Below are 26,194 nucleotides of genomic sequence, written 5' to 3' on the forward strand. Positions count from 1 at the left end.
GAATGGATTAAAATTTGATATTTGGGCAGTGAATAGATGAAAATGATTTTTTTTAAATTTATCATTGATATGTCCATATTTCACAATTTATGTATTGCTGACTGTATAATAAGATGTTAACAAATTTCAATTTCATAGATACTTAAAATAATTTTATGTGTATTAGATTGTATTGATAGCCTAATCAAGTTTTTCTTTTTAGTTTATAAGCATTTTAAGATAACAGGTACAGCACAGACATTAACATTGAAATAGTTATCATGTGAATCTCGAAATCAGTAACAAGTGAACGCCATGAAGAGTGTTAAGAACATTTGGGTGATTTTCAAACTAGTGTGACATAACTACGCCAATATCTACGCCTAAATCTACGCTGCGGCCTACACCAATAACTACGCTAATGTCAACACCAATATCAACACCAATAACTACGCCAAAATCTACGCCGATGCCTGTGCTGATGTCAACGCCAATATCTACGCCGATGCTGCGCCGAAGCCAATATCTGCGCCAATGCTGATGCCAAAATCTGCGCCAATGCTGATGCCAACAACAAAAGTCAATGCCAATGCCTGCGCCAATGCCAATAGCTACGCCAACGCCAATATCTACGCCGATGCCTGCGCCGAAGCCAATATCTGTGCCAATGCTGATGCCAAAATCTGCGCCAATGCTGATGCCAACAACAAAAATCAATGCCAATGCCTGCGCCAATGCCAATAGCTACACCAATGCCAAAATCTGCGCCAATGCCAACAACAAAAATCAATGCCAATAGCTACGCCAATGCCTGCGCCAATGCTGATGCAACACCAAAATCAACGCCGATGCCTGTGCTGATGTCAATAGCTACGCCAACGCCAATGCCAATATCAACGCCGATGCAAAGCCGACACCAAAGCATACACCAATAGCAATGCCAATGCTTATTGCTGACTCTGTATCTCAAACTTCAACACTACTGCATTACCTGGAGGTAATTGCCATCCATGTTCACATTCACAACTTTGAATTCAGAAGAACAGTCACAGTATCATGAAAGAATTGATTCAAAAAATCCTCTCCTAAATTATTCCTGTATGCAGAACTCTAAACCTTGAAAGCTGAAAATATCAAAAAACCAACCTTACCTAAATTAATCCTCACCTAAATTAATCCTGTATGCAGCGTCTATCTCTTTTCCAAAAACGAATTACATTGTCATTTCAAGCCTGAAATGTACATTGTATAATTACAAATATGATACAAAATTTATGTGACTCTGTATTGAATTTGGAATGCAGCCGTCTACTACAAACATGAAGCAATGCTAACTGAGATGTCACCGGTATCAAGTTTGGAATGCAGCCGTCTACTACAAACAGAAGCAATGCTAACTGAGATGTCACCTGTATCGAGTTTGGTATGCAGCAGTCGACTACAAGTATCAGCCCACACTACGTGCATCCAGATCAGCCCAACACTTAACGTCATCACATTGGAGTCACACTTAACTGAAAATCATACTGAGTGCCTTAACGGACTGTTTTCCAAAATGTGCATCAATAAAATCAACCGCGTCAATAGTGAAAGAAATGAACATTTTTTGATTTATTGAAATTTTATGTGAAAATTAAATGTAACAATTCATCAATTCATTTAAAAAAAAAAAATAATAATAATAATAATTTTTTTTATTCAACATACTAAATTTTTTTTATGCAATAAAAATTGAATTTTTCTATCTATTAAATTTATGTGCAATTTCAAAAAAAAAAAACTATTCTTTACATATTAAACTTTCTGTTGAGATATTTTTCTTTAAATTATAAAGCTAAATCAAAAGTAATATTGATATTCTATATTTTGAGATATTGTTTGGAAACATATAACAAACGCTATTGATGAATTTTTATAATAATTTTCAATATTTTTGGATGACATGTAATGTTTTTCTAGAAAAAATTGTTACTGTTCTCAAATTTAAATTTCAACAATTTTCATTAGGGTCAATGTAAATTTTTTTCTTTAAAGTTTCAAACAGTAAAATTTTTTTTATGTCAAGAGGGGGGTATTTGTAATATTACATTTCTTCTCGCATTGGAATCGAATCTTCAATTCGAGATCTATGGAACTTTATAGTAAATGTCAGAGTTATCAATAGACGGATAAACTTTTTGACGGAGAATTTATTATCGTAAATGTTTGTTGCATTGTTCCATGGTGTCACCGAGGCAGGGTTAACATATTACTAGATAAACAGTTTATTTAAATCGAGATATATATAAAAATTTAAAATAACATTTTCAAAATAAAGTTTTATTGAGAACAGATGTAGAATGTGAATTCTAAACTTGTAAATTATGATTTTGTGGTGACGTGTCTGTAATGTTGGAGGCATGTTTTCGTGACTTGCAACTTGTGGTCTTTTTTCCTGTTCGACCTTCTTCTGAAAAATGGCTGGCTACAAGTATTGTCGTGGAGTTTTGCTCTAAATCATTTTCGTTTATTAATGTTTTAAATTGAGTTTTATATAAATTTTTGTGCATAATTAGCTATTAGTGTAGTAAGCCAATAGCCACTGTGTTTCAACTGTAAACTAGATAAGTATTTTAGTTCGTAATAACTCTGAAATAATTAGGCTTGTAAGTTATTGTTCTTTGTATATTTCTGTGTTTTGCCAAAATTTTATCTGAAGATTATAAGTTAATTTGCTCTGAAAACTGGATTTCTCATTCATAGGCAATAGATCCATTCACAGTTTATCAAAAATCTATTTTATTGGAGCCGACAACTATTCTTAGGTTGATAGGTGTTAAATGCTATTCCAACCGTTTAAGGAAAAATTGGTAGCACGGCACTTGATAGGTTATGAATGGTATACTGCTGAGTGGGAAATCGGTTCAAGAGAGATCAAGTCCTAATGAATATATTATCTGTGCAGACTAGCAAAATGGCATACAATATGAAAAATATTAAAAATGATGATGAGTTAATAGCTGCCTTAACACAACTGTTTGATGAGCAAATTGCTAAGTTTGATGCTAGGTTTGATGATATGAAGCAAGAATTTGCTAGCATTAGACTAGAGCAGGTTAGTATAAACCTTCTATTGAAAGATGCACATGAAAAATTGAGTGATAATCATGAAGATGAGAACAAATTGAAGCATGATAATAGTAGTGTTAAGATACAAGATCAACTCATTCAAGTTTCTGACAATGTAGGCCTAGTTACTGTTGTTGAAAAAGTCAACCCTAATGAGATAGTAGAAATGAGTAAAGAAGTAGGTAGGGAGTTGTCTTCACTGAAAGTCAACTATCATGAAAGTAATATTGCTACATTGAAGGTTAGGAAAACTATAAACAAAGTGAATGATTACATGAGACAGGTTTCTGTGGAGGTTAGGAACAATGTAAACAAAATGAATGTTGCTTTAAATCAAGTTGATGAATTCAACTGAAAATTGAAAAGGTGTATGCAAAGCATTATTTAGTGAACATGACTGATTTTTGTAAGCAAAATGGCTTTGTTAAAACAAATGAACCCATGAATAATACTATGTTCTTGAAGAAAACAAAGCACAAAGTCACCATTGATGTGTTAGTATTCAAAGGTTGTTTCAAGTTGCTTATTTACAAGATGACAGTGAATCACATGATGAAAGGGTATTCCCCAGCACACAATGATTAGGAATCCTGTGTTATGCCGGGATTCAGAATAGCATAATCGCTATGCAGTGTATGGTAAGAGTCCATAATTGTGTCTTTTTTCTTTCCTGTAGCCTATTTTTCTTGGCCCTTAATCTTTTCAAATTTCGATTCTTTCCTGTCTTTGTGTAATGTTCAGTAAAATTCTTCTATGATGCATATCTTAACCAATCTTGTCCATAGTCATTTAAATTTGTATTTTTCTGAAATAATTTTGGAAGTTAAAATAGTAGCTTATTTCCCTAATCTTTAAATTGTTGATAAAACTTAACTTTTCTAAAATCTATCCATTGTAGTGTAAATAATTGTTTGCTTGCGGTATATTTTTTCATCATGTATTACATATTTGAATCATGTCTATTTTTTTTTCAGGTATCATATTAGGTAATTAGGTTTTTCAGAGCAAATTATGTCCCATGTTCTCATCTTTCATTGCATATCGTGCCATAAGCCATATGTAATTAGGTTATAGTTTTCTTCTGGGCTTTTAACCCATTTTGCATTTTATTTTTTTTTTTTTTGCTGTCCAATACTTTGGATTTTTGGTAGACAAGTAGGTGTGATTCTTTTAGAGGTGTGGGCGTGAACCACATACGGCTGGACTCGATTATCTGACCTACTTGTTTGCGATATAAAAACCTTAAGACTGCAACATCAAATGTTTGTAAAAACTTTTGCATACTTTTGTTTTTGTGGTCCAATACTAGAGTCTGCTATCACATTGCCTTACAGACATCTAGGAACTCTCCACCCAGTCACAATAGTCAACATTTTTTTCCTTCACCAGTTGTTTTTGTGGGAGTGATAGCTCACAATTATAACAAATTAGAGTCATACTTGGAATTTACAAAATTCCATAGTAGTATATTTTATTAAATATACTTCCTCATGAAAGTTTAGTACTGACATCTAGGATAGGCTCTAATTAATCTTTCTCTTCCTTGTATTATTTAGGAAATTATTTACCCAATTTTCTTTTCTCTTGTTTGTATTTTTTTTAGGGAACTTATTTACCCATTATTCATCTTGATCATCTTTGTATTGTAATCTTGAAATGTTTATATTTATTATACAGTCTTTAAATTATAAATTATTTTAAAAAATAAATGGTTCAATTTAGAACATGCTGAAATCTATTCTTATGTATAAATTCTTTTGTTATAATAAATAAACTTCAAAATTTGAAAGTATTAATGGATTGTGTAGCCATATATATGTGATGTATTAATGAAAGTTAACTTGAATAATAATGTTTTCATTGAATAAAAACGTTGTGTTATATTATCAATTGAAATGAGTTGAAGGTTAAAATTTTTCCAAAGTTTTTGTAATTGATATCTTTTTCAAAATTTTAAAACTGTTTGTTCTATAAATTTTGATATGATTGATTATCGTTTGAAATGGATGCTGGAGTGTATGTAGAATTTTTAGTGGGGTTTGTTGATTAGAATTTTGCTGGTATGTGATTGTTTTTTGAGATGGAAAACCATTATTGCCTAAAGAAGAAATGACCAGAAGGTTATGACTTAGAGAGGCAGTAATGAGATAATATTTTTGTGTTGATTAATAATGTTGATTGCCATAGATGCAGATTAATTATGAATATTGATTGCCTTTGAAGCAAAATATTATTGATGTTTTGAATGATTTCTTGTTTAATGATTGATAGTAAAGTTTTGTCATGAAATGTAGTTTGTGTTTAGAACATTGAAAAGTCGAAATAAACTATAGTATCCAACAAACGATGATTAATAATATTGAATAATTTGCTTTTTATAAAATATTTGAACAGTGAATAGATGGAAATGAAATTATTTTTTTTTATATTGAATTTTTATAATTGATATCTCCATATTTCACAATTATGTATTGCTGACTGTATAATAAGATGTTAACTAATTTCAATTTTATATTGATTATATACTTAAAAATAATTATCATGTGTATTAGATGGTATGATAGCCTAATCAAGATTTTCTTCTTAGTTTATAAGCATTTTAAGATAACAGGTACAGCACAGACATTAACATTGAAATATTATCATGTGAATCTCGAAATCGGCAACAAGTGAACGCCATGAAGAGTATTAAGAACATTTGGGTGATTTTCGAACTAGTGTGACTCAACTACGCCAAAATCTACGCTGATGCCTACACTAATAACTATGCCAATGTCAACGCCAATATCAACGCCAATATCTATACTAATATCTACACCAATAACTACGCCAATATCTACGCTGATGCCTACACTAATAACTACGCCAATGTCAACACCAATATCAACACCAATAACTACGCCAAAATCTACGCTGAGGCCTACACCAATAACTATGCCAATATCTGCTCTGATGTTAATAACTACGCCAATATCTACACCAATAACTACGCCAATATCTACACTAATATCTACACCAATAACTACGCCGATGCCTGTGCTGATGCCAACGCCAATATCTACGCTGATGCCTGCGCTGATGCCAATGCCTGCGCCAATGCTGATGCCAATGCCAAAATCTACGCCGATGCCTGCGCCAATGCCAATGCCTGCACCAATGCTGATGCCAATGCCAAAATCTACACCGATGCCTGCGCCAATGCCAATGCCTGCGCCAATGCTGATGCCAATGCCAATATCAACACAGATGCCAATGCCGACACCAAAGCATACGCCAATGACAACGCCAACGCTTATTGCTGACTTTGTATCTCAAACTTCAACACTACTACATTACCTGGAGGTAATTGTCATCCATGTTCACGTTCGCAACTTTGAATTCAGAATAACAGTCACAGTATCATGAAAGAATTGATTCAAAAATCCTCTCCTAAATTATTCCTGTATGCAGAACTCTAAACCTTGAAAGCTGAAAATATCAAAAAAAAAAAACAAACCTTACCTAAATTAATCCTCACCTAAATTAATCCTGTATGCAGCGTCTATCTCTTTTCCAAAAAACGAATTACATTGTCATTTCAAGCCTGAAATGTACATTGTATAATTACAAATATGATACAAAATTTACGTGACTCTGTATCGAGTTTGGTATGCAGCCGTCTACTACAAGCATGAGGCAATGCTAACTGAGATGTCACCTGTATCAGGTTTGATATGCATCAGTTGACTACAAGTATCAGCCCAACACTACGAGTATTCGGATCAGCCCAACACTAACGTCATCACATTGGAGTCACACTTAACTGAAAATCATACTGAGTGCCTTAACGGACTGTTTTCCAAAATGTGCATCGATAAAATCAACCGCGTCAATAGTGAAAGAAATGAACATTTTTTGATTTATTGAAATTTTATGTGAAAATTAAATGTAACAATTCATCAATTCATTTAAAAAAAAAATAATAATAAATTTTTCATTCAACATACTAATTTTTTTTTATGCAATAAAAAATTAATTTTCTATCTATTAAATTCATGTGCAATTCTTTACATATTAAACTTTCTGTTGAGATATTTTCCTTTAAATTATAAAGCTAAATCAAAAGTTGAATTTTTATAATAATTTTCATTATAGTTGACATGTAATGTTTTTATAGAAAAAATTGTTACTGTTCTCAAATTTAATTTCTACAATTTTCAAACAGTAAAATTTTTTTATGTCAAGAGGGGGGTATTTGTAATATTACATTTTTTCTCAATTGGAATCGAATCTTCAATTCGAGATCTATGAAACTTTATAGTAAATCAGAGTCATCGATATACAGACAAACTTTTTGACTGAGAATTTTTATCGTAAATGATTGTTGCATTGTTCCATGGTGTCACCGAGGCTGGGTTGACAGAATTAATAGATAAATGGTTATTTAAATCGAGATGATATAAAAATTTAAAATAATAGTTTCAAAATAAAGTTTTATTGAGAACAAAATAAAATGTGAATTCTAAACTTGTAATTTATAATTTTGTTGTTGATGTGTCATGAAGTCATCACTGATTTTGAGATGTGGTTTTTGTTCTGACGACGAAGCTTCCTTGTAGCTTGGCTTTTCCTGTTCTTCTCTCTGAAACATGGCTGGCTGGTGTGTGTTGTAATTTTGTGCTCTCTAAATAATTTTCTGTTTAAGTGAATTTTATTAATGTTTTAAATTGAGTTTTAAACAGTTTATAGTGTTCTATTTTGTCTATATATTGTTATTTGTGTATACAAGCCAATAGCCACTGTTTTTCAACTATATAAACTGGATAAGTAATTAGCTCATAGTGACTAGATGCTTAGGCTTGTAAGATATTGTTCTTTGTGTATTTGTGTAATATTTTGCCAAAATTCATCTGAAGATTATAAGTTCATTTGCTCTGAAAATTGGATTTCTCATTCATAGGCGATAGATCCATTCATAATTTATCAAGAATCTATTACGTTGGAGCCGATAAAATTTCCTTAGGTTAATAGGTGAGACAATGCTATCCAACCGAATTAGGAGAAATTGGTAGCACAGCAATATGGGATGCAAGAAACAGCTAAGACTATAATTTGAACTCGCTCATATATTTTATATTATTATAGCTAAGTGTGCTAAGTATGCTTATCTAGTTTCAGCTGAGAAACTTACAGCAGTAAACTGCAGCTAATATAGGACCAGCATTATACAGGGTGATTCATAATTATGGTAAAATAATTTAATACAGGATAGTAGAGGTAAAAATAAGAGAAAAATTCTTATAAACATATATCGATAAACGCTTCATTAGCGAGCTGTACAGGGTGAAAGTTTTCGCCTGGAATTTATTCAGTTCCTCTGGTGAAATACACCGACGATGCTGAATTGTTTGGGGACTAGTTTTTGAGAAACTTTTGCTGGATTCATATGGAAAAATATCTGAAAAATTGAATAAAACTAGTCTGGAAGCTGTAGTGTGAGTAGTTTTTGAGAAAAAAGTTGAAATATGCAAAAAATCCAAGTAGAAAAACACAGACTTCTACGTTTGATGCCTTATAACTTTCTTTAATGACCAGTAAACAAATAATTTTTCGCAATAAAAATTGTAGAGAATTTGATTCTGGAAAGAATTGTGTAAGCTGTGTGAATTAAATTCGAATGAAAGTTGAATGAAATGTATTCTTATGTAGTACATTACCACAAAAATTTGCTGTTTCATGAGGAGAGAACTAATAACTCATAGGTTGTAGCTGATTGCAAATAAAACATGGATTTTAATAACAGCTGCTTCAAAACAGCTGATTTATTTTGTTTTAAATAAAAAAATATTAAAAAGAAATTATCAGCTGAAAATTATTTTTCAGAAATATTTTAGCTCACTGTTGAACAAAACAACAAACTGTAAGTTAGGCCTACTGTAACTGCGCTGTGATTTTCGTTTAATCTATTAACCAGTTATTTGTAATTGTAACTATTTCACTTTGCTTTTGTGTTAAGTGTTAACTTTTAGAAAAATGGCAGGTAATTTTAGGCATTATTCATACTCCGAATTAGCTGTCATGCATTTAATGTATGGAATGGGACACTACTGTAATAGTAGGCCTATTGAAGCAAGACGTTTGTATCAAGAGAACTTTCCTCACCGAGTATGTCCAAGTTCAAGGTTTTTTGCCACTATTCATCAACGTCTGTCTGAAACAGGTTCTTTGATATCCAAAGAGCACATTTATGCAGGCAGACCCCGATCTACTATGATTGTTGAGTTAGAAGAACAAGCTCTTAATGAAATTTATGAACATTCAGAGAAGAGCACAAGAGAATTGTCAGTGCAGTTTAATGTCGATCAATCTATTATTTGGAGGAAACCAAAAGAGCAACAATTACATCCATACCACCTCCAGAAAGTTCATACTCTATTGCCACGAGACTGTATTCCCCGTGCTGGTATTTGCCGATGGTTTTTAGTAAAACTTGTTAACCCAAACCTTTCAACAACCGTTTTATTTACCGACGAGGCACACTTTACAAGAACAGCTATCATTAACGTCCACAACCAACATATTTGGGCAGATGAGAATCCTCATGCCATCAACCCTAATCGTCCACAACATCAGTTTTCAGTAAACATTTGGACAGGAATGATAGGAGATCATCTACTTCTGTTCGAGCTTCCTCCCAGGCTTAATGGCATAATCTACTTAAGCTTTTTGAGAGAGGAGCTATTTATCTTACTTGAAGATGTACATCTTCAGTTGCACCAAAACATTTGGTTTATGCATGATGGAGCTCCAGCACACTTCAGTGTTGCTGTTCGTGAACACCTGAATCACAACTTTCCAAATTAATGGATAGGCCGAGGAGGACCAATACCATGGCCAGCTAGGTCACCAGACTTAAATCCTTTGGATTTTTATCTTTGGGGACACTTGAAAACCTTAGTATACCATATTCCGATTGATACTATTGAAGAACTCCGATTAAGGATTTTTAACGGAATAGAAATGATAAAGCAGACTCCTGGAATATTTGAACAGGTCCGACAATCGATGAGAAGACGTCTGAACATATGCATTCAAAACAATGGAGGTCACTTTGAACATCATCTTTAGTCTTTTGGTATAATATAAGTTTAATGACATTTAGATATGTTACTTTCATACAAAAATAAAACTTTTTATAAAAAACCGAATATTTTATTTGCAATCAGCTACAACTTATGAGTTATTAGTTCTCTCCTAATAAAACAGCAAATTTTTGTGGAGTAATGTACTATATAAGAATACATTTTAATCAACTTTTATTCAAATTAAGTTAACACAGATTACACAATTCTTTTCAGAATTAAATTCTCTACAATTTTTATTGCAAAAAAATATTTGTTTACTGGTCATTAAAGAAAGTTATAAGGCATCAAACGTAGAAGTCTGTGTTTTTCTACTTAGATTTTTTGCATATTTCAACTTTTTTCTCAAAAACTACTCACACTACAGCTTCAAGACTAGTTTTATTCAATTATTCAGATATTTTTCCATATAAATGCAGCATAAGTTTTCCAAAAACTAGTCCCCAAACAATTCAGCATCGGTGTATTTCACCAGAGGAACTGAATTCCAGGCGAAAGAAAACTTTCACTCTGTATAGCTCGCTAATGAAGTGATAATGGATATATGTTTATAAGATTTTTTTTTCTTATTTTTACCTCTACTATCACGTATTAAATTATTTTACCATAATTAAGAATCACCCTGTATATACATGAGTGTAATTCATACTCTTTACATTGATAATGCATACATACTGGGGTTTGTGAGCATGTAAAATCTTGTAATTTTTAAGGCTCAGCCTTGAAATAAATAAAAAGGTGAGTTTTGATTTGGGGGTATTTTTTCAGAAATGTTGAAAATTATTCAACGTCAAAACATCGTCTCTATAACTTTTTGCTGACGAAAATATTTATTGAAAGGACAAAACATTTTTGTGTTGGGATCTCTTCCCATCCATCATCTTTTTCCACTTTTATGGCTTGATTTTAGGGAAACAGCGTTGAATCTCTATCACTATTGAGCGAATTATCATCTATAGACAGAGTTGATTGATCTTCCAATGACAAGCCTGCGAATCTCACTGGTTCCGGCTCCGATTTCGTACAGCTTGGCATCACGCACCAACCTTCCGGTCGGGTAGTCGTTGATGTATCCGTTTCCTCCTGAAAAGTACAAAAGCTTGCTATTATTATCAACAATATAAATAATGCGACATCTCAAACCATTGAAAACCATTATTATATCACAGATAGTAGAATGGACTCATTATATAGCAAATAACACATGTATAACACAGATAGAGAAAAGAACTCTAGTCTATCCACTAATAGCGAAACAAATTCCCAATTTAGATTCAATGTATAACAAATAACATTTAATAAAAAAAAACTCATAGTACCCTTTATTATCAAAAACTTTAGAATGTTTTAACGACTAGTTTCGACCATAGGTCATTTTTGAAAAATCTATGGTCGAAACAAACTAGTCGTTGTAATATTTAAAATAATAAAGGGTACTACAAGTTTTTATATTTTTTTATTAATTTGTACAAAAGTACCCCATATAAGTTAAGTGTTTTTAACAGATAACAAATGTATAACACACTCTATAGTCTATCCACTAATAGCGGAAAAAATTTCCTATTTAAATATTCAGAATATGAATATTGACATATTATAAGAATATTACAGAATATAAGATTGACATATTAAATACATCCACAATAATAAAAAGACGTACACCTTGGACAATCCAAAGGAAAGCAAATGTAAACGTGTAGATCGAGAATCTGTAGAAATTTCTCCGCTCATGATGGTATTTTTTTCTGGGATTCAACGCCGTGAGTCAGAGCTTCCTGATTAAGTTTCAAGTAATTTGCTCTAACAATATCCTGAAATCTTTAAAAATATTCTAAAACAAAATATTTTGTGACATAGCTTATGTACTACTGTATCGTCAGGCTAAATAAATTGATTGATTGAGTGAATATAAAATATCCAGATGACAGACTAATACTTGGTTCACATCGAAAGCACCGGAATGCTTTATTGAAGAAAAACAAACAAATAGCTGACCTAAACACTGCATTGCGGACAGAGCCATCTGGGTTGCATTCTCTGCAGAGAAGAGTATGACTCCGGCACAATCCTTGCCATTGACATGCCCTCTGTCACACGCCCTGGCCACGCTGTACACATAGCTGCGGCTAGCACTCAGTGCTGTGTACATGTCTGCCAACTTACCCTGCAACAACAAAACACAACTCAATCACAACCATTTTTCTAGAGAATTTTATCAAGTCTACTTGAGAAGTTGTCAACCGAGTAGGGTTCCAAGATTATCACCAATACAATAATGTAAGATAAAACCATGCTGATAGCCAAAATTCGAAATGAATAGGCACTCGAACAAGAGAAAAAGAATTCTATAAAGGAAGAAGTAGTACAATAGTCATTATTACTTGGGATATGAAAAACAGTCAAATTACCAAAACTTCTGGACGTAGTAATATCAATCAAACCAATGAGTAAAAATTAAGTTCCATTATTCTTGAAAACTAAGATACAGTTAAAAAGAAACAATTTATTTAAAAAGTTCATACAGTAATACCCTTTTGTTTTTAATGTAAAACACTACGATTGGTTTCGGCATGATAAAATACTTCATTTTCTGATGTTTGGTGATATTAACGAGGAGAATGCAATGTATTCTTCTCATGTGAATGAATTTTGAGTCTCACATATGTGTCCAAAAAATGGACACGGCAACGCTGTTCTCCTATCTTTCTTTACTGCGATTATAATACATAGATCTCTTTGAAGTAATTATTTGTAATTAAATTTTCAAGTAGTTCATTTGGTATTTGATTAGTGTTTTTAGTCTCGTACTACCGTAGTAATATCGTATCAATGAATATTTTATTGTTGAATTTATCATACTCAATCGAGGTGTATGTACTATACAATAACTTATACCACTGCATATAAAAATAAAAGTCAAATATAATGAAGTTTGAATAGGTTCCAACACATATGTGGAACAATCCATCGAACTCTAAGGAAAGTACATCGAATGAAAGAAGGATTAATTTTTACAGAACGATTGCTTCACCTACACTATTGAATGGAAGCAAAACATGATTACTTTCAAAGCGTGATGAGAGCTGATTGCAAGCATCAGATGAGGTGAGAATTCCGTAGAAATATGGATGTAGCAGAGATGGCTACAGGAATACAGATACACGGACTCATCTCAACATCTTTACTGTAAGATATAGAATAGATGGGAACAGGTGTGACTGGTCGAAGCATGTTTATAGGATGTGTGATGACCAGATCCACAAACAAGTCCTATTGTATCAGTCATTTGAAGGAAGAGATCGCGCACGTCCCAGGAAGAGATGGGCTGATTTTAGAGGCACATAGGTTCGTAGCAGGCAGTAATGCCTAACCCGTGAAAGGAAGAAGATATAATGTAGGAAATGTTATCATATAATGCTGTAGAATTTAATCATACAATACTCAATAAATGCTCAAGGCAACATTATCAGTTGTAGCTTAAGTTGAAACTCACCTTAATAATTTATGTGATGATGATAATGATCTCTTGAGCATTGAGGCTTCAGTTTTGTATCAATAAAACATTCAATAACATTAATTGATAAATCATCAATAAAGCATTTCAGTTGAACAGGAATTAAGATCATATAACTGAATTGCAATAGCGTACCTGGATTAATTGAAACTCCCCGATTTTCTGATTGAACTGCTTTCTTTCATGGACATAGTCGAACGCAATATCACAACAGGCTTGCATTATTCTGAAACATTGCATAAATAATTAGTATTTTTTTATTTGGTAGACACTGGAGTTTCAACATGTTACAAGAGATTTGACAATGCTTAAAACTTTTGAATGAGAAATAAAGTATTGATAAATAGATTTTCTTTATTTTGATACAATTGTATTGCTATGATGATCTTTAAATCGTCAGAATAATACCTTATAAATAACATCACTGCTTTTCATACTGTACGAATAATACTAACAGTTTGAAGTCTGAAGTGAATCTCACAATACAAGCAAGAATCGATGGAACAATAGGATCTCTGTGCTTGTCTGAAATCAATTTCAATAGTTTAACTATCGTAATTTTTCTTTCATAAAGCCAGGAAGAAGATTTTGACATTTTGACAATTTACACTAATTGGATACTCACCCAATCGGTCCAGCCGATAAAACAAGCCTCTCCAGATCCAGTCCACTAAATAACACGTAGATTCCTTTGTTTTCGGCTCCTAGTAGGTTTGCAGCTACAAAAATTAAACACATTTGAGTGACGTTTGATAATTCGGTATATTTCAAATTCAAATTCATTTCCACAAACAATACAAATAAGTAAAATGCACTCAAGTTACAACAAATAATATTATTTAATATTAACATGTGAATAAATAAGAGTTAGGTCATTTATCAAAATATCATCCAATTATAATAATTTAGTTCTTTTTAGATATATTTTTATCAAAGTTTGAGAAAAGGAAAGTTTTGGTCTACGCCTGTTCTTCTACCCCCATCTTTAAATTATATGATTTGGTTGCAATTGTGTGAATGATAGAATATAATGAATAAGGGCACAAAGTGAGAATAATCACGAACCTGGTACTTTACAATCTTCAAAAACCAATTCGCTGGTATTTGATCCTCTCATTCCGAATTTATCTAGCTTTGGACTGTTTGAGAATCCTTCCATACCTCGCTCTACTATGAAAGCGGAAATACCATGCTGTTCCTTCTCAGCGTTCGGGTCTGTTCTTGCGTAAACCTAAAAAATTAATAAGTAATTGGTAAGTTGGTAATTAAATTAATTGCGTTTGAAAAACTGAAAATATAATCCATATTGACTGATAGGATTGGACCAGATGAAAGCTGTCATGGAGAGGCCTGAATTATGCACTCTCCACATATTCCCCATGCAAATGACAAATATTACAAAACAACCTCATCCTCGCCACCAGCTTCTTCTTAGGATCGAAACATAGTGGAGCGGAGAAGGTAGGTTAGTGTTGAAAATAATGCATGTATCCAAATGTCTCTGTCTCCTTCTACCTTGTATAATGTATATACCCTCTACCTTGTGCTCCATTTGTTCCATTATGTTTTGACCGCTAACTAGTGGATCAACTTTCAATGTGCCTCTCATTGAATAATTTCTAAAGGAACGTAAAGACTTTCGCTCTGCTCCGCCATCGAACGTCACTCGAGCAGATCGATTGATGATCGACCGGGAAGCAAGAGTGGAACGCGAGAAGAGCTAACATCTCCCGTAACGTTCATGATCGGAGCGATTGCGGAGCGAAGGCGGAGCGTGTTGGAGGCGCGTATATCTGTACGCACATTTAGGGTCAAAACAAAGTGGAGCTAAGGTAGTTTCAAGCTTGGAAGTGCTGAAGAAATCAGTGTATTTAGAAGACATTGTTTTTAAATGGTGGCGCATGTAGTGGAACGGTATATTTTCTGACCTATTCAAATATATGAATTCTTTTCAACACGGTGAAGCTTGAAGCTACCTTCGCCGCTCCACTAAGTTTCAACTTTTATTCGATCCCTTCTTGTGAACGCGTGAGAAGGGCTATAATGTACCCCATTCCATGCTGACATCCAGCACACAATCCCTCCGCAAGCTTGAACCCAGGTACTTGGAGTTCACAGCTGGTTTGATCTGGCTTCCTGCCATTTGCCGCTAATTAAATTAATGTAATTTTTTTTTAGTTCAAGTCACTTGTTGAACTATTATTTTTGCTTATAATTTTCAATTTCTTATTTTATAGTAGGCTAGTAACTAGACTTTATATAGTATCTAGTGTCAATAAAGTATTGTTATTATGTTTCTTGTTGATTGTCAGAAGACTCCTCGGACTTGTCGTCCAAGCATGGAGTTATTCATTTACTTTTTACTTGTTTTTCATATTAATGATACAATCTAATATATTGCGTTAACTTTGTTTTTACATACTATGTAATGTATAAAGTTTTTGAATAAATTGAAATTGAATTGAATTTCCACAGTCATCGATTCCCAATTCCATGATTGTACTCATCTCTACTCTGTTTTCGATCTGCCAATTTTCATTCCCCTCACATCCTCATATCTACCTACGTATGGATGCTCAACATTTGAAATATATCTGATTGGAATAGAATTACTTTCAGATTTGGTTTGTCTCAAACTCACCACTAATGTATCAGCGTCTGGTCCATTTGTAATCCAGAATTTGTTTCCGTTGAGAACATAGTAATCGTGCACTTTGTCCGCCTTCAGCCGCATTGACACAACGTCTGAGCCAGAGCCTGGTTCGGACATGGCCAGGGCTCCAATGTGCTCTCCTGAACACAGCTAGAAGAATTTAAGTTTTTTTATACAATATGGATAAATACTAATTAAATAGAATAACTAGTAGGTACCCTTTTTCATTTTATGTTGGACACATCTACTTTTACGTAGCCCTATTGGAATGAATAATTGGAAATAATTCTCCTAAGGATGAACATGGTTAGTGCCGATCACCTCCACTACTATTTATTCGAATCACACTTCAACAATGATAAACAGACAGTTCATATAGAATTCAACACATAAATTGAATAAAGCTTTGAATCGATTTCCGATTTAAAATTTCTCAATACTAGTTAATATTTTCAATCTTGTTAACACATACATCAGTTCTTGGGCGTCCTATCTTTTGCTGTCCCTATAAATTTTATCAGAGTAAACAAAACTTGGCAAACAAATTATGTGGGCAGATATACATCATGAGTTTGCCAAGGGGTGTATTCAATCCGATAGAATCCATCAGGACGGCAAAAATTGGACGTCGAAAACCGATGTGTGTGTAATCATAGAGAAAACATATCATAGGATATCTCATGGTATAGGGCATGTATGTTCCAAATTTCATTGTTAACTGAAGCCGATATTCCCAGTAGTTCTTTTTGGTGAAGCTATGTGATGCTGGTAGTCTCATACTGTACCATTTTTACACACTCACCCGGCAAAAAGAGTAATAATGAACAGTTGTCGACAGTAATCGGCTTGAAATAAGAAATCTGCTTGAAATTTGGAACATAAACGACCTATACCATGGGATATATTTTTATCTTATATTTTCTCTATGGTGTAAACCTAAAGTGCGAGATAAATTACTTTTAACACGGCTCTTTCTCGAAGACGGAGAGGTCCGATGCTCTATCCTCCACTTATCACTCCCACTACCTAGCAGCATTCTCCTTCTTTTGTGTCTTGAGTGAGAGAGCTTTGTAACGCGACGCGGCAACACTCCCCTCCATCAATTGCTGGCAATGTTCCAGTAGTGTACCGTACTGGTCAGCAGGTACTGTATATTGGTTTGTGTATGTCACAGAGATGATTTCATCACAAGAACATGAAGCAAAATGACACGGCGCATCCAATTGTGCACAGGATGTCCGTCTGTGTCCACGCTACAAACTGTGGAGGGAGAAATGGGTTTCTCCTCTTCATGTTAAAAGTAATTTATCTCGCACTTTAGTTGCACAAACATCGATTTTTGAACGTCCGATTTTTTGCCGTTCTTACAAATTCTACTAGATTAAACATAACCTGGCAAATAGATAATGTGTTTGCCAAGTTCCGTTCGATCTGGTAGACTTCACAAGGAAGGCAAAAAACGAACGTCCAAAAACCGATTTGTGTGTAATAGCCTCAGGGTGTGATCACATTGGGTGCACTGCACCTATGGCTCAACATCAATATGTTCCTATATGCCTCTTCCCAAATTTTGTTTCTCATCTGCGCGCTTGGTCATGCATGACCTCACGTGCACTTGCACATATGTGCATCTAATGTGTGTAAATAGCCTTACATGGTGGCACTCACCTTTGGCAAATACTTGTGTTTCTGTTGGTCGGTGCCATTTCGGTTGATCTGATTGACGCACAGATTGGAGTGTGCGCCATAGCTGAGTGCGACTGCCGCGCATGCGCGAGACAGCTCCTCCATGAGCAGCACGTGGTCAAAGTAGGATCCATCGGAGCCGCCATATTTGGATGGCACTGTTATGCCCAGGGCGCCAAGCTCACCCAATTTCCTCCAGAACGACTACAATTTATCGAGAATGAAAACACACTATTTCAAAGTTCAATAATTAATAAAACATGTTTTTCCATCATTAATATTTAGATTTTTTGGACCCTTATTTGTAAGCATAATAATCAATCATAGTTCGTAATTGTTAAATAACAGGTTTTTATCCAATGTTTTGCTCTTTCAGGGCTTTTAACTCTCCAACAATGCATCGTAAAAATTGATGCTTATCGTAGGTTTGTAGAGCATTAAATCTTCTTTGAAATGATGTTTTATTTCACTACCGGTTTTCAAATTTTTCCTTTCATTGTTATAGCAGCTTCAATGTAGGGGGTGAAATTTTCATTGCTGCAACAATTGATCGTTTGACTATGACATTTGAAGAGGGTGCCTGAGTCACATTTTTCGACTTTGCAGCTTGATTTGGACTATTTAGTAGGTGAACATAGCAAAACTGCGCATCTTCACCACCTCTATTGAAGGTGTGGAACAACTGAGTTAACACTTGTTGCAGCAATGAAAATTTCACCCCCTACATTGAAGCTGCTATAACAATATAACAATGAGAGGAAAACTTGGGATAGTGGAATAATACATCATTTCAAAGAGAATTCAATGCTCTACAAACCTTCGATAAGCATCAATTTTTACGATGCATTGTTGGAGAGTTTAAATCCCTGAGAGAGCAAACCATTAGATAAAAACCTGTTATTTTAACAATTACACACCTTCAAGAGCAAATATCTCGGGAATTGTTGAAAATATCACAAAATTCCACTGGAATTTATCCACTGGAAAATATCACAAAAAGTGTAGAGAATTTATCAAGCTTCATTTTTGAATAGTTAGTTATGTCGATTGAACGCATTGTTCTCAAGATATGAGCGTGGAATAAATAAAGCATTTAAAGAGAAAAATTTATATTTATTGATCACACAGGAACAAATACAGAAGGAAAATTAAATACAATATGTAATAAATATGATAAAAAACCAGATTCCTTCATTTTTCAAATCAGTCTTTGGCTCTAAATTCAAAATTACGGAATTTTAATTTCAAACAAAAAATGCAATGCATTTACGTACAATTGCCAACAGTTCTTCAGGTTTCCATCTTCTCACCATTTTGCTGTTTGACATCCTTGGAAATTTGTTGCTGCTGTTGTTTTAATGCAGGTTGATTAGTTCTGATGATTGGAATGGATCTCTCCGTTGTAGAAGCTTCACCTTTCTTCGGTGCCAACAACAAAACTCCATCTGAAGATAGTTTGGACTCCAATGTCTCCAAGTCAACGTTGTCAGGAAGGTTGTAGCGGCGAGTAGGCCTAAACTGACGAGACACATACGGTAGCCATGTTTGTCTTTCCTCTCTTCATGTTTGCCTTCAATCACCAAATCATTTCCGCAGAGTTTAACGGTGATTTCCTCTGGCTTGAACTGTTGAACGTCGAGGTTGACTTTGAAATTGCTCTTATCAGCTTTGATGGTGGACACGCCGCTGTAATCGGAGTCAGGGTGTCTCCAGGGCCGAAGATATCCGGAACTCAATGGCACTGATGATAATAACAAACCGTGTGACGATGGTCCAAGCTTATCGTTCAGCAATCCCAATCCAAAATGCTGATCGTAAATGCTAGCTGGATTATAGATATCCTCAAGAATATCTCGTAGTAGCAGAGACATGGTGTAAAATCTTCAAAGAACACGCAAATAGTAAACACACAAACACGTTATAGGTACCGGTTCGCGATTAGGCGGTTTTGTTTTCAACTGAACTGATGCACAGCTGATATTCCCGGCGAGTATTTAAACCTTCGTAATGGTTCTGGAATGATCTGGAGAGATCGCGTAGGATTTCAGCCGATCACAGAACGAGAACAGTAATGGAAATAATCTCCTATAGGCTGATACGTTCGCAGTTATCGCCCGCGCTTTTCCAGCGCATACGAAATGATTCTAGAAAGATCCAGTAGGTAGCAAAACATTGAGCCAAATGAAGAGTTAAAACCTGTATTTTAGCCAAGGTAATTGGAAAAAATGAGATTAAAATACGTGGTTTATTATGAGTATATTGACACAAATTTCATATTTTTACTACCTATGCAAAATTAATAAGAACGGTAGATTACTATCATTACAAATTCCTACATCACATCAAAGCCAAATTTCAAGATTTTTCTAGAAACGTTGTAGGCCTATATACTCCCAAAATTGTGAGAAAAACCGTGCTGCGCGCAGTATCCGCAATATAAAATGTCATAGGCCTAATAATCCAAAATGTTCACTTTTGCTTTACTATGCTAGATAAAGCCTTTTCCCAAAATTTTGGGAGTATATAGGCCTGAAACGTTTCTAGAAAAATCTTGAAATTTGGCTTTGAAGTAGGAATTTGGAATGATATAGTAGGAACGGTAGTCTACCGTTCTTATTGATTTTGAATAGTGAAAATATGAAATAATTTGTGTCAATATACTTATAATAGATCACGTAGGCTATTTCAATCTCATTCCTAAATTTCTTCAATAATTATCTTGGTTAAAATACACGTTATAACTCTTCATTACATAAAGTTACTACAGACTTTATGCAGGTAAATAAAGGTAATACTACATACAAACTGGAATATCAGACCAAGCCGAAGTACCTATAGAGTATAATTATATAGTTCCATATACATTTTAAATTAAAAATAGATAAATTCTATCAATATATCTCTATTCTCATCACTATATTACAGTAGTTTAATAATATTGTATAAAAAGCATACCACACATTCAAATAAATAAAAGAAATCTCTTGAACCAAATGTGATGTAGCCTGTAGGCTATGGTAGGCCTATGATCAGCCCAATTATGTCTACTTTAAAAAAAAAACACAATAAATGATCAGCTTTACCACTCCACATTGGATTCCCACATACCAAGTAAGTGGTAAGTGACCGATACAAAAATAAAACAATTTATTTTCCTGGGTTTGAATGGGATTACAGTATTCATACTTGCTAAGCCGTGCTGAGTGGGAACAGTTCAATCAGAACTCATGGAAATAATATTTTCTATATGCAGGCATAGATAGAGGATTAGCATAAGCTCAAATGTATTGAGCTTATCCCGTAGATTGTGCAGGTAATCTTGAATGTCAGCTTGGTCTAGCGGCTGGCCTTACGCACTTAGCCATCCTGGGCTTAAGATTGCCATGTTGTCATGTTGGATTGCCATTTTTATGTTGCCATGAAAACCAAGAACAGAAATGTGGATAAAACTCAAAATAAAACAGATAATTTAGGATGTAAAATGGAGAGAATCACATAAAAGAGAACAATTATCCTGAGCATAAGCTCAATTATTTAATTATCCTGTGCAGCACAATATTTTCTTGTCTCTGGTGCAGGTCACTCTCACTGTCACTGGTGTGTGGGAGTAGTCCAGATTTATTGTGCTTTTTTAAAGTAGACATAATACTAACATGAGTGGGCGCGTAGAAGCACTGAGTGCTGCCTCTGAAATATCCTAGTTTCTAAGCCTCATACAGCTCAGGCTAGAAAAAAAGGATGTTTATATATAATACTATATGTTATAATTCATCATATATGAGTGACAAAATTAATATTAATTCAATTTGTTTTTATTATAACAAATTTAATAGTATACCCTATATTATTATTTTCAAAGAAAATTTTCCAGTTGTCCAAAACAAGAAATACAATATGAAAAGAATATAATGTTCATTATAGATTAATAGGATACTGGTTATTACAATAAAAAAGTATCGATAAATCAGACCTGAAAATAAATTAATTTGATTATTGCTCACCCTCAGATCTTTGAAGTTATTCTCTTTGTCAATTTGTGAGGCTTTTGGTGCTAGTTCTTTCTGGGCTAGATTGAATATGGATTCTCGAAGCTGGAAGAAACAGTCAAAAACAGAATCAAATTGTCTAGAATGCAGGTTATTGTAGGTTATAGGTTATTGCATATTATTAATGAGCATGAATAAGACTTTAATATTGTAGATGCACTTACTCAACTAAAAATACTCTCAATATCACGAATTTTCCATGCTTAAAATTTCCATTACTGGAATAAATTCATAATAATAAAAATTCATTTCAGGAGTGGCATGGGGACATGGAGATGCTAATAGGCCTAGAGAGTTCAACACCATTCTATACATGTTACCTACATAATCTATAAGACTTGAAATTCAAGACTTATATATTTAAATAGAAGACTTATAATCTAAAAATTTCAAATTGGTAATTTAAGAGAATTGGTAATTCTCTATTATTAAAAGAGTCAATAATGCATTATTCTGTATAATAAGTTATGAAAGATTTAGAAAATGGAAAATGTCACCAAACATTGTTTGAAAATATACAGGTCAATGGCAAGAGTGTTTTTGAATACGGTAAATCAAAATTTTATAGTTACAAAGTATTATTTTAAAAAGCTATCTTTAAACTTCAAACAAAAACAACAACAATAATAATTATAGTTGAATGAATTATTCATTCACGATTATTCAAACTAAACTAGGTTAACGTATGATAACACTATAAGTATAGAGGGAGTAGGGTAGTTAGCAGATTACCAGGAGTAAATATGAAGCTGGACAAATTCAACAACTAAAAAAATTGATAACAATCCATAAAATCAATGAAAGAGTATTGGATTGAAACTCACCTGTTTCTGTTCAGTAGTTAATCCAAACAGTTCGTCATCAATAGGATAGTACTGTGAAGCATAACTTCTGCACAAATGTTTAAACTTGAACCATCTGTTGGTAACTTGTAACAGTCTTCTGACTCGCATGTTTAACTGCTAGCAATCAACACAAAACCCGATCTGGTCTGATAGGATTGACAACTACAAAACTGAGCTGCTAATAATAATTAATTTCAGTGAAACCAGTTCTGAGTGTTGACCCTCATTATCATAGTTCATGAAATAATCGACATGAACGTTCGATACTGATAGTAGTGTATTTACGTTTGGTATGACTTCATAGATGATACTCACAAGCTGTTTTCAATTTTGTCAGTAACAAGTTACATAATACTGTAGTAGTTCTACTATATCAGATGATGAATTGATGAAAAATTGTATCTAAGTCTTGTCAGGAGTGGATTAATTTGGATAAAAAATTCTATCTCAAATTTAGCAAACTCAACAATAGAAAAATAAACAGAATAATATTGATTTTCATTTGATACCATTTTTCTCAAAGAGTTCATAGTCCTCATACTCATTGTAGTTCTTGATAAAATTATTTTCTTGATAAAATGTTGAGACTTATTAAGACTCCACATAGGGAGAGTAGCATATTTCTAAATGGAGTAGGTGTACAGAGAATTAATAAATATTAAGAAAATTTCTATGTTTTGTGATTTTTATTATCCATCAAAGTAGAAATGAACATGAAGCATTCACACAAATCATTCAATAAATAAATATTCGCTATTTACACTAATTGTTCAGAAATCAATCATACAAAAATGAATGTTATCAAAAGTAATAGAGCTAAATATAAAGTTGTTGTGTACTCATCTTAGAATCTAATCTTATAATGCCTATTTGTGACTATTAATGTCATTTACATTGTGAGAATTTCACCCACCGTGAGAGAGGAATCCAGAATATATAAAAATTTACCAAGAAATTGAGTTTCTGTTTGATAAAGAGTTAAAATTATTGTGAAAAAATGATCAATATGATTTGGTGGGTCTCATATTTTATTTTATTGGAAGTAACATTACCGTACCTTAGAAATTGATTTTTAAGAGGAACTGGAATTTAAAGTTCATAAGTACCGTAATAATAGCTTTCTATAAATCATTTTTTTAATAACGAGATTAAAATAGAAGCAGCTATGAATATTCTTATTGTGGTGACGATGTTGTGATTTACAAATAAAGGCAATAATGTAATGGTTGTAATGGATAAATAAAAATGTTGAGAGAATAGTTTTGAGAGTTTCATAGAAGATATGTGAAGAATATCATTCAATACAAAATTATGAAATGAAACCGTTCAACTCTAAATAGTATACAACTGTTCAACTGTTTATAGTATTTGACATAATTCATTATAACAGAAATATTTCATTGGATTCCTCATTGGCTATGAAATATCATCAAAATATTTGCAAACAAAGTGAGCCTTCTAAGTTATAAGCTGCTGACTCATTGATAATATACAGTAGGTAGGTACTAAAATATTACTATTAAACAATTGCAGTTACTAGAGTTCTTACTTTACTTAGCACTTGAAGTGGATGATAATTAAATTATAGTAATCTAAAGCTAATAAGTCTATGTACATGACCTTCCAGAAAAACTCATTTCAGTCTCAATTCAATTATCGCAGTCATTCACACTGGAAATATAAATGTGAATAAGAGGACAGTAATTGTAGTTAAAGTTGATGAGTTATATTTTAAGAATAGCCTAGTTATGGAACTTCTAGATTATTTAGGATAAGGAAGAATATCAATAAATGAGCTGGATAAATGAGCATGAATGGAATAGAGCTTTGGCTGCAGTACAAACTTGACAAAAAATAAATTAACTCGTTTTTCCTCAAGTAAATTCATTCTATTGGTAGCGGAAAAATTAATCATGTGGAGGAGATATTCATGTATTCATATTATATAAATTTTAAAACCTCAACGCTTGAAATTTTCAGAAAATAAATGAGCATGATCTTTTTTGAATGAAATAAATCTCACTCAAGTTTAAGATGAGATATGAAAGAAAATATCAGAATGACGAAGTATGTGTGAATGATAGTGATAATTATCCTCCTTTGCACTCTTCTTATTTTCTATTTCAAAATGAGAAAAAGTGCATTTTTCAAAACGATTACAGCAGAAATCTATACTGATGTGCATTTTTATACAAAATATCTTGTGAATGTTGTACGTTGTGTCTTGTGAATAGAATGGTTTTCTTCTCTGAATAATATCCAATCCATCCTTCGTGAATAATACTTAATTGACTTGAATTTAACTCAATAATCCTTCTTCAACACTTGAAGTATAAATGAAGTGTACCCTATATCCTTAATCTGGAGTGTAGCGTGAGGTGCTCTATCAGATTATCTTATGATATTATTTCACTTAGGCCTTCATTTTACATGAAATAGAATAGCCTACATTTTTATCATTCAACTCTCACTTATAAAAAAAAATTGCTAAACTAAATAGGAAGTATTCCTTCTGTGAGTGGACAATAGACAAATGTTCAGTTCACCAAGCTTTTATGGCTTGCCTATGAGCATTTGCCAAAACTCAATAATAATTGTGGTTTGTTCAAAACAGAACTGATTACATAAGTAATAAATTATAATGGTCTTTTGCGTTTGAGTCTTTGAAGGAGACTTTAATTATCAATAATATCAATTATTTTTTTTTTACGAATAATATGTTATCACTGAATTAAGTAGGCTACCTGTTTCAAGTTACCTCGAATAGCCTAAGAGAATTACCTAAGAGGTAACACAAGTTACCTCTTATATTATTGGTTATTTGGACTTGGAGAAGCTCTTGACGCTCATGTGGCAGTTATATTCAGATGAACTAGAATATTCTTGCTTATTTCAATTCAAACTTATTTGAGTTCATTAGAGCTTCTTTCATTATGGAACAAGCTTTGTATGACTTTGGTTTTGATGCAGTTATCAAACTCAATTTGAACATTATATCAAGTACGGTTTATCTCATTATTCTGTACAGTACAACATGAGAGCAACTGTGGTCGACTTAATGTTGAAGGTTGACTGACAAACTAACACTGCCACCAAAATTTTTATGTTTTAATATTTTTCTTCTTGTAAGTTTTCTTGGATTTCCTATGACTTTTCGCCTCCCTCTTCGTTCTCCTTTCTATGGACTTTTCATTTTTCGATTTTCTTTGTTGTTCGGCCTCTTTTACCCTTTTTCCAGACGG

At 33.2% G+C, this 26,194-nt stretch overlaps 1 protein-coding gene and 1 pseudogene across 1 annotated transcript; both read right to left on the bottom strand.

Moving 5' to 3' along the window:
- Window positions 1–11,009: 11,009 nt before the first annotated feature.
- On the bottom strand, window positions 11,010–23,285 carry LOC111053187 (isovaleryl-CoA dehydrogenase, mitochondrial). The gene is made up of 9 exons (XM_039444333.1): window positions 22,932–23,285; window positions 22,063–22,152; window positions 18,044–18,265; window positions 16,364–16,525; window positions 14,788–14,953; window positions 14,348–14,441; window positions 13,858–13,948; window positions 12,204–12,372; window positions 11,010–11,291 (listed from the first exon to the last, which is right to left on the bottom strand). The coding sequence occupies exons 1-9, from the start codon at window positions 23,058–23,060 to the stop codon at window positions 11,158–11,160; spliced, it is 1,257 nt and encodes a 418-aa protein (XP_039300267.1). The 5' UTR covers window positions 23,061–23,285; the 3' UTR covers window positions 11,010–11,157.
- LOC111053188 lies at window positions 19,290–20,066 on the bottom strand (annotated as a pseudogene).
- Window positions 23,286–26,194: the final 2,909 nt, after the last annotated feature.

This window comes from Nilaparvata lugens, unplaced genomic scaffold (assembly GCF_014356525.2).
Source record: "Nilaparvata lugens isolate BPH unplaced genomic scaffold, ASM1435652v1 scaffold4263, whole genome shotgun sequence".
NCBI lineage: Eukaryota > Metazoa > Arthropoda > Insecta > Hemiptera > Delphacidae > Nilaparvata > Nilaparvata lugens.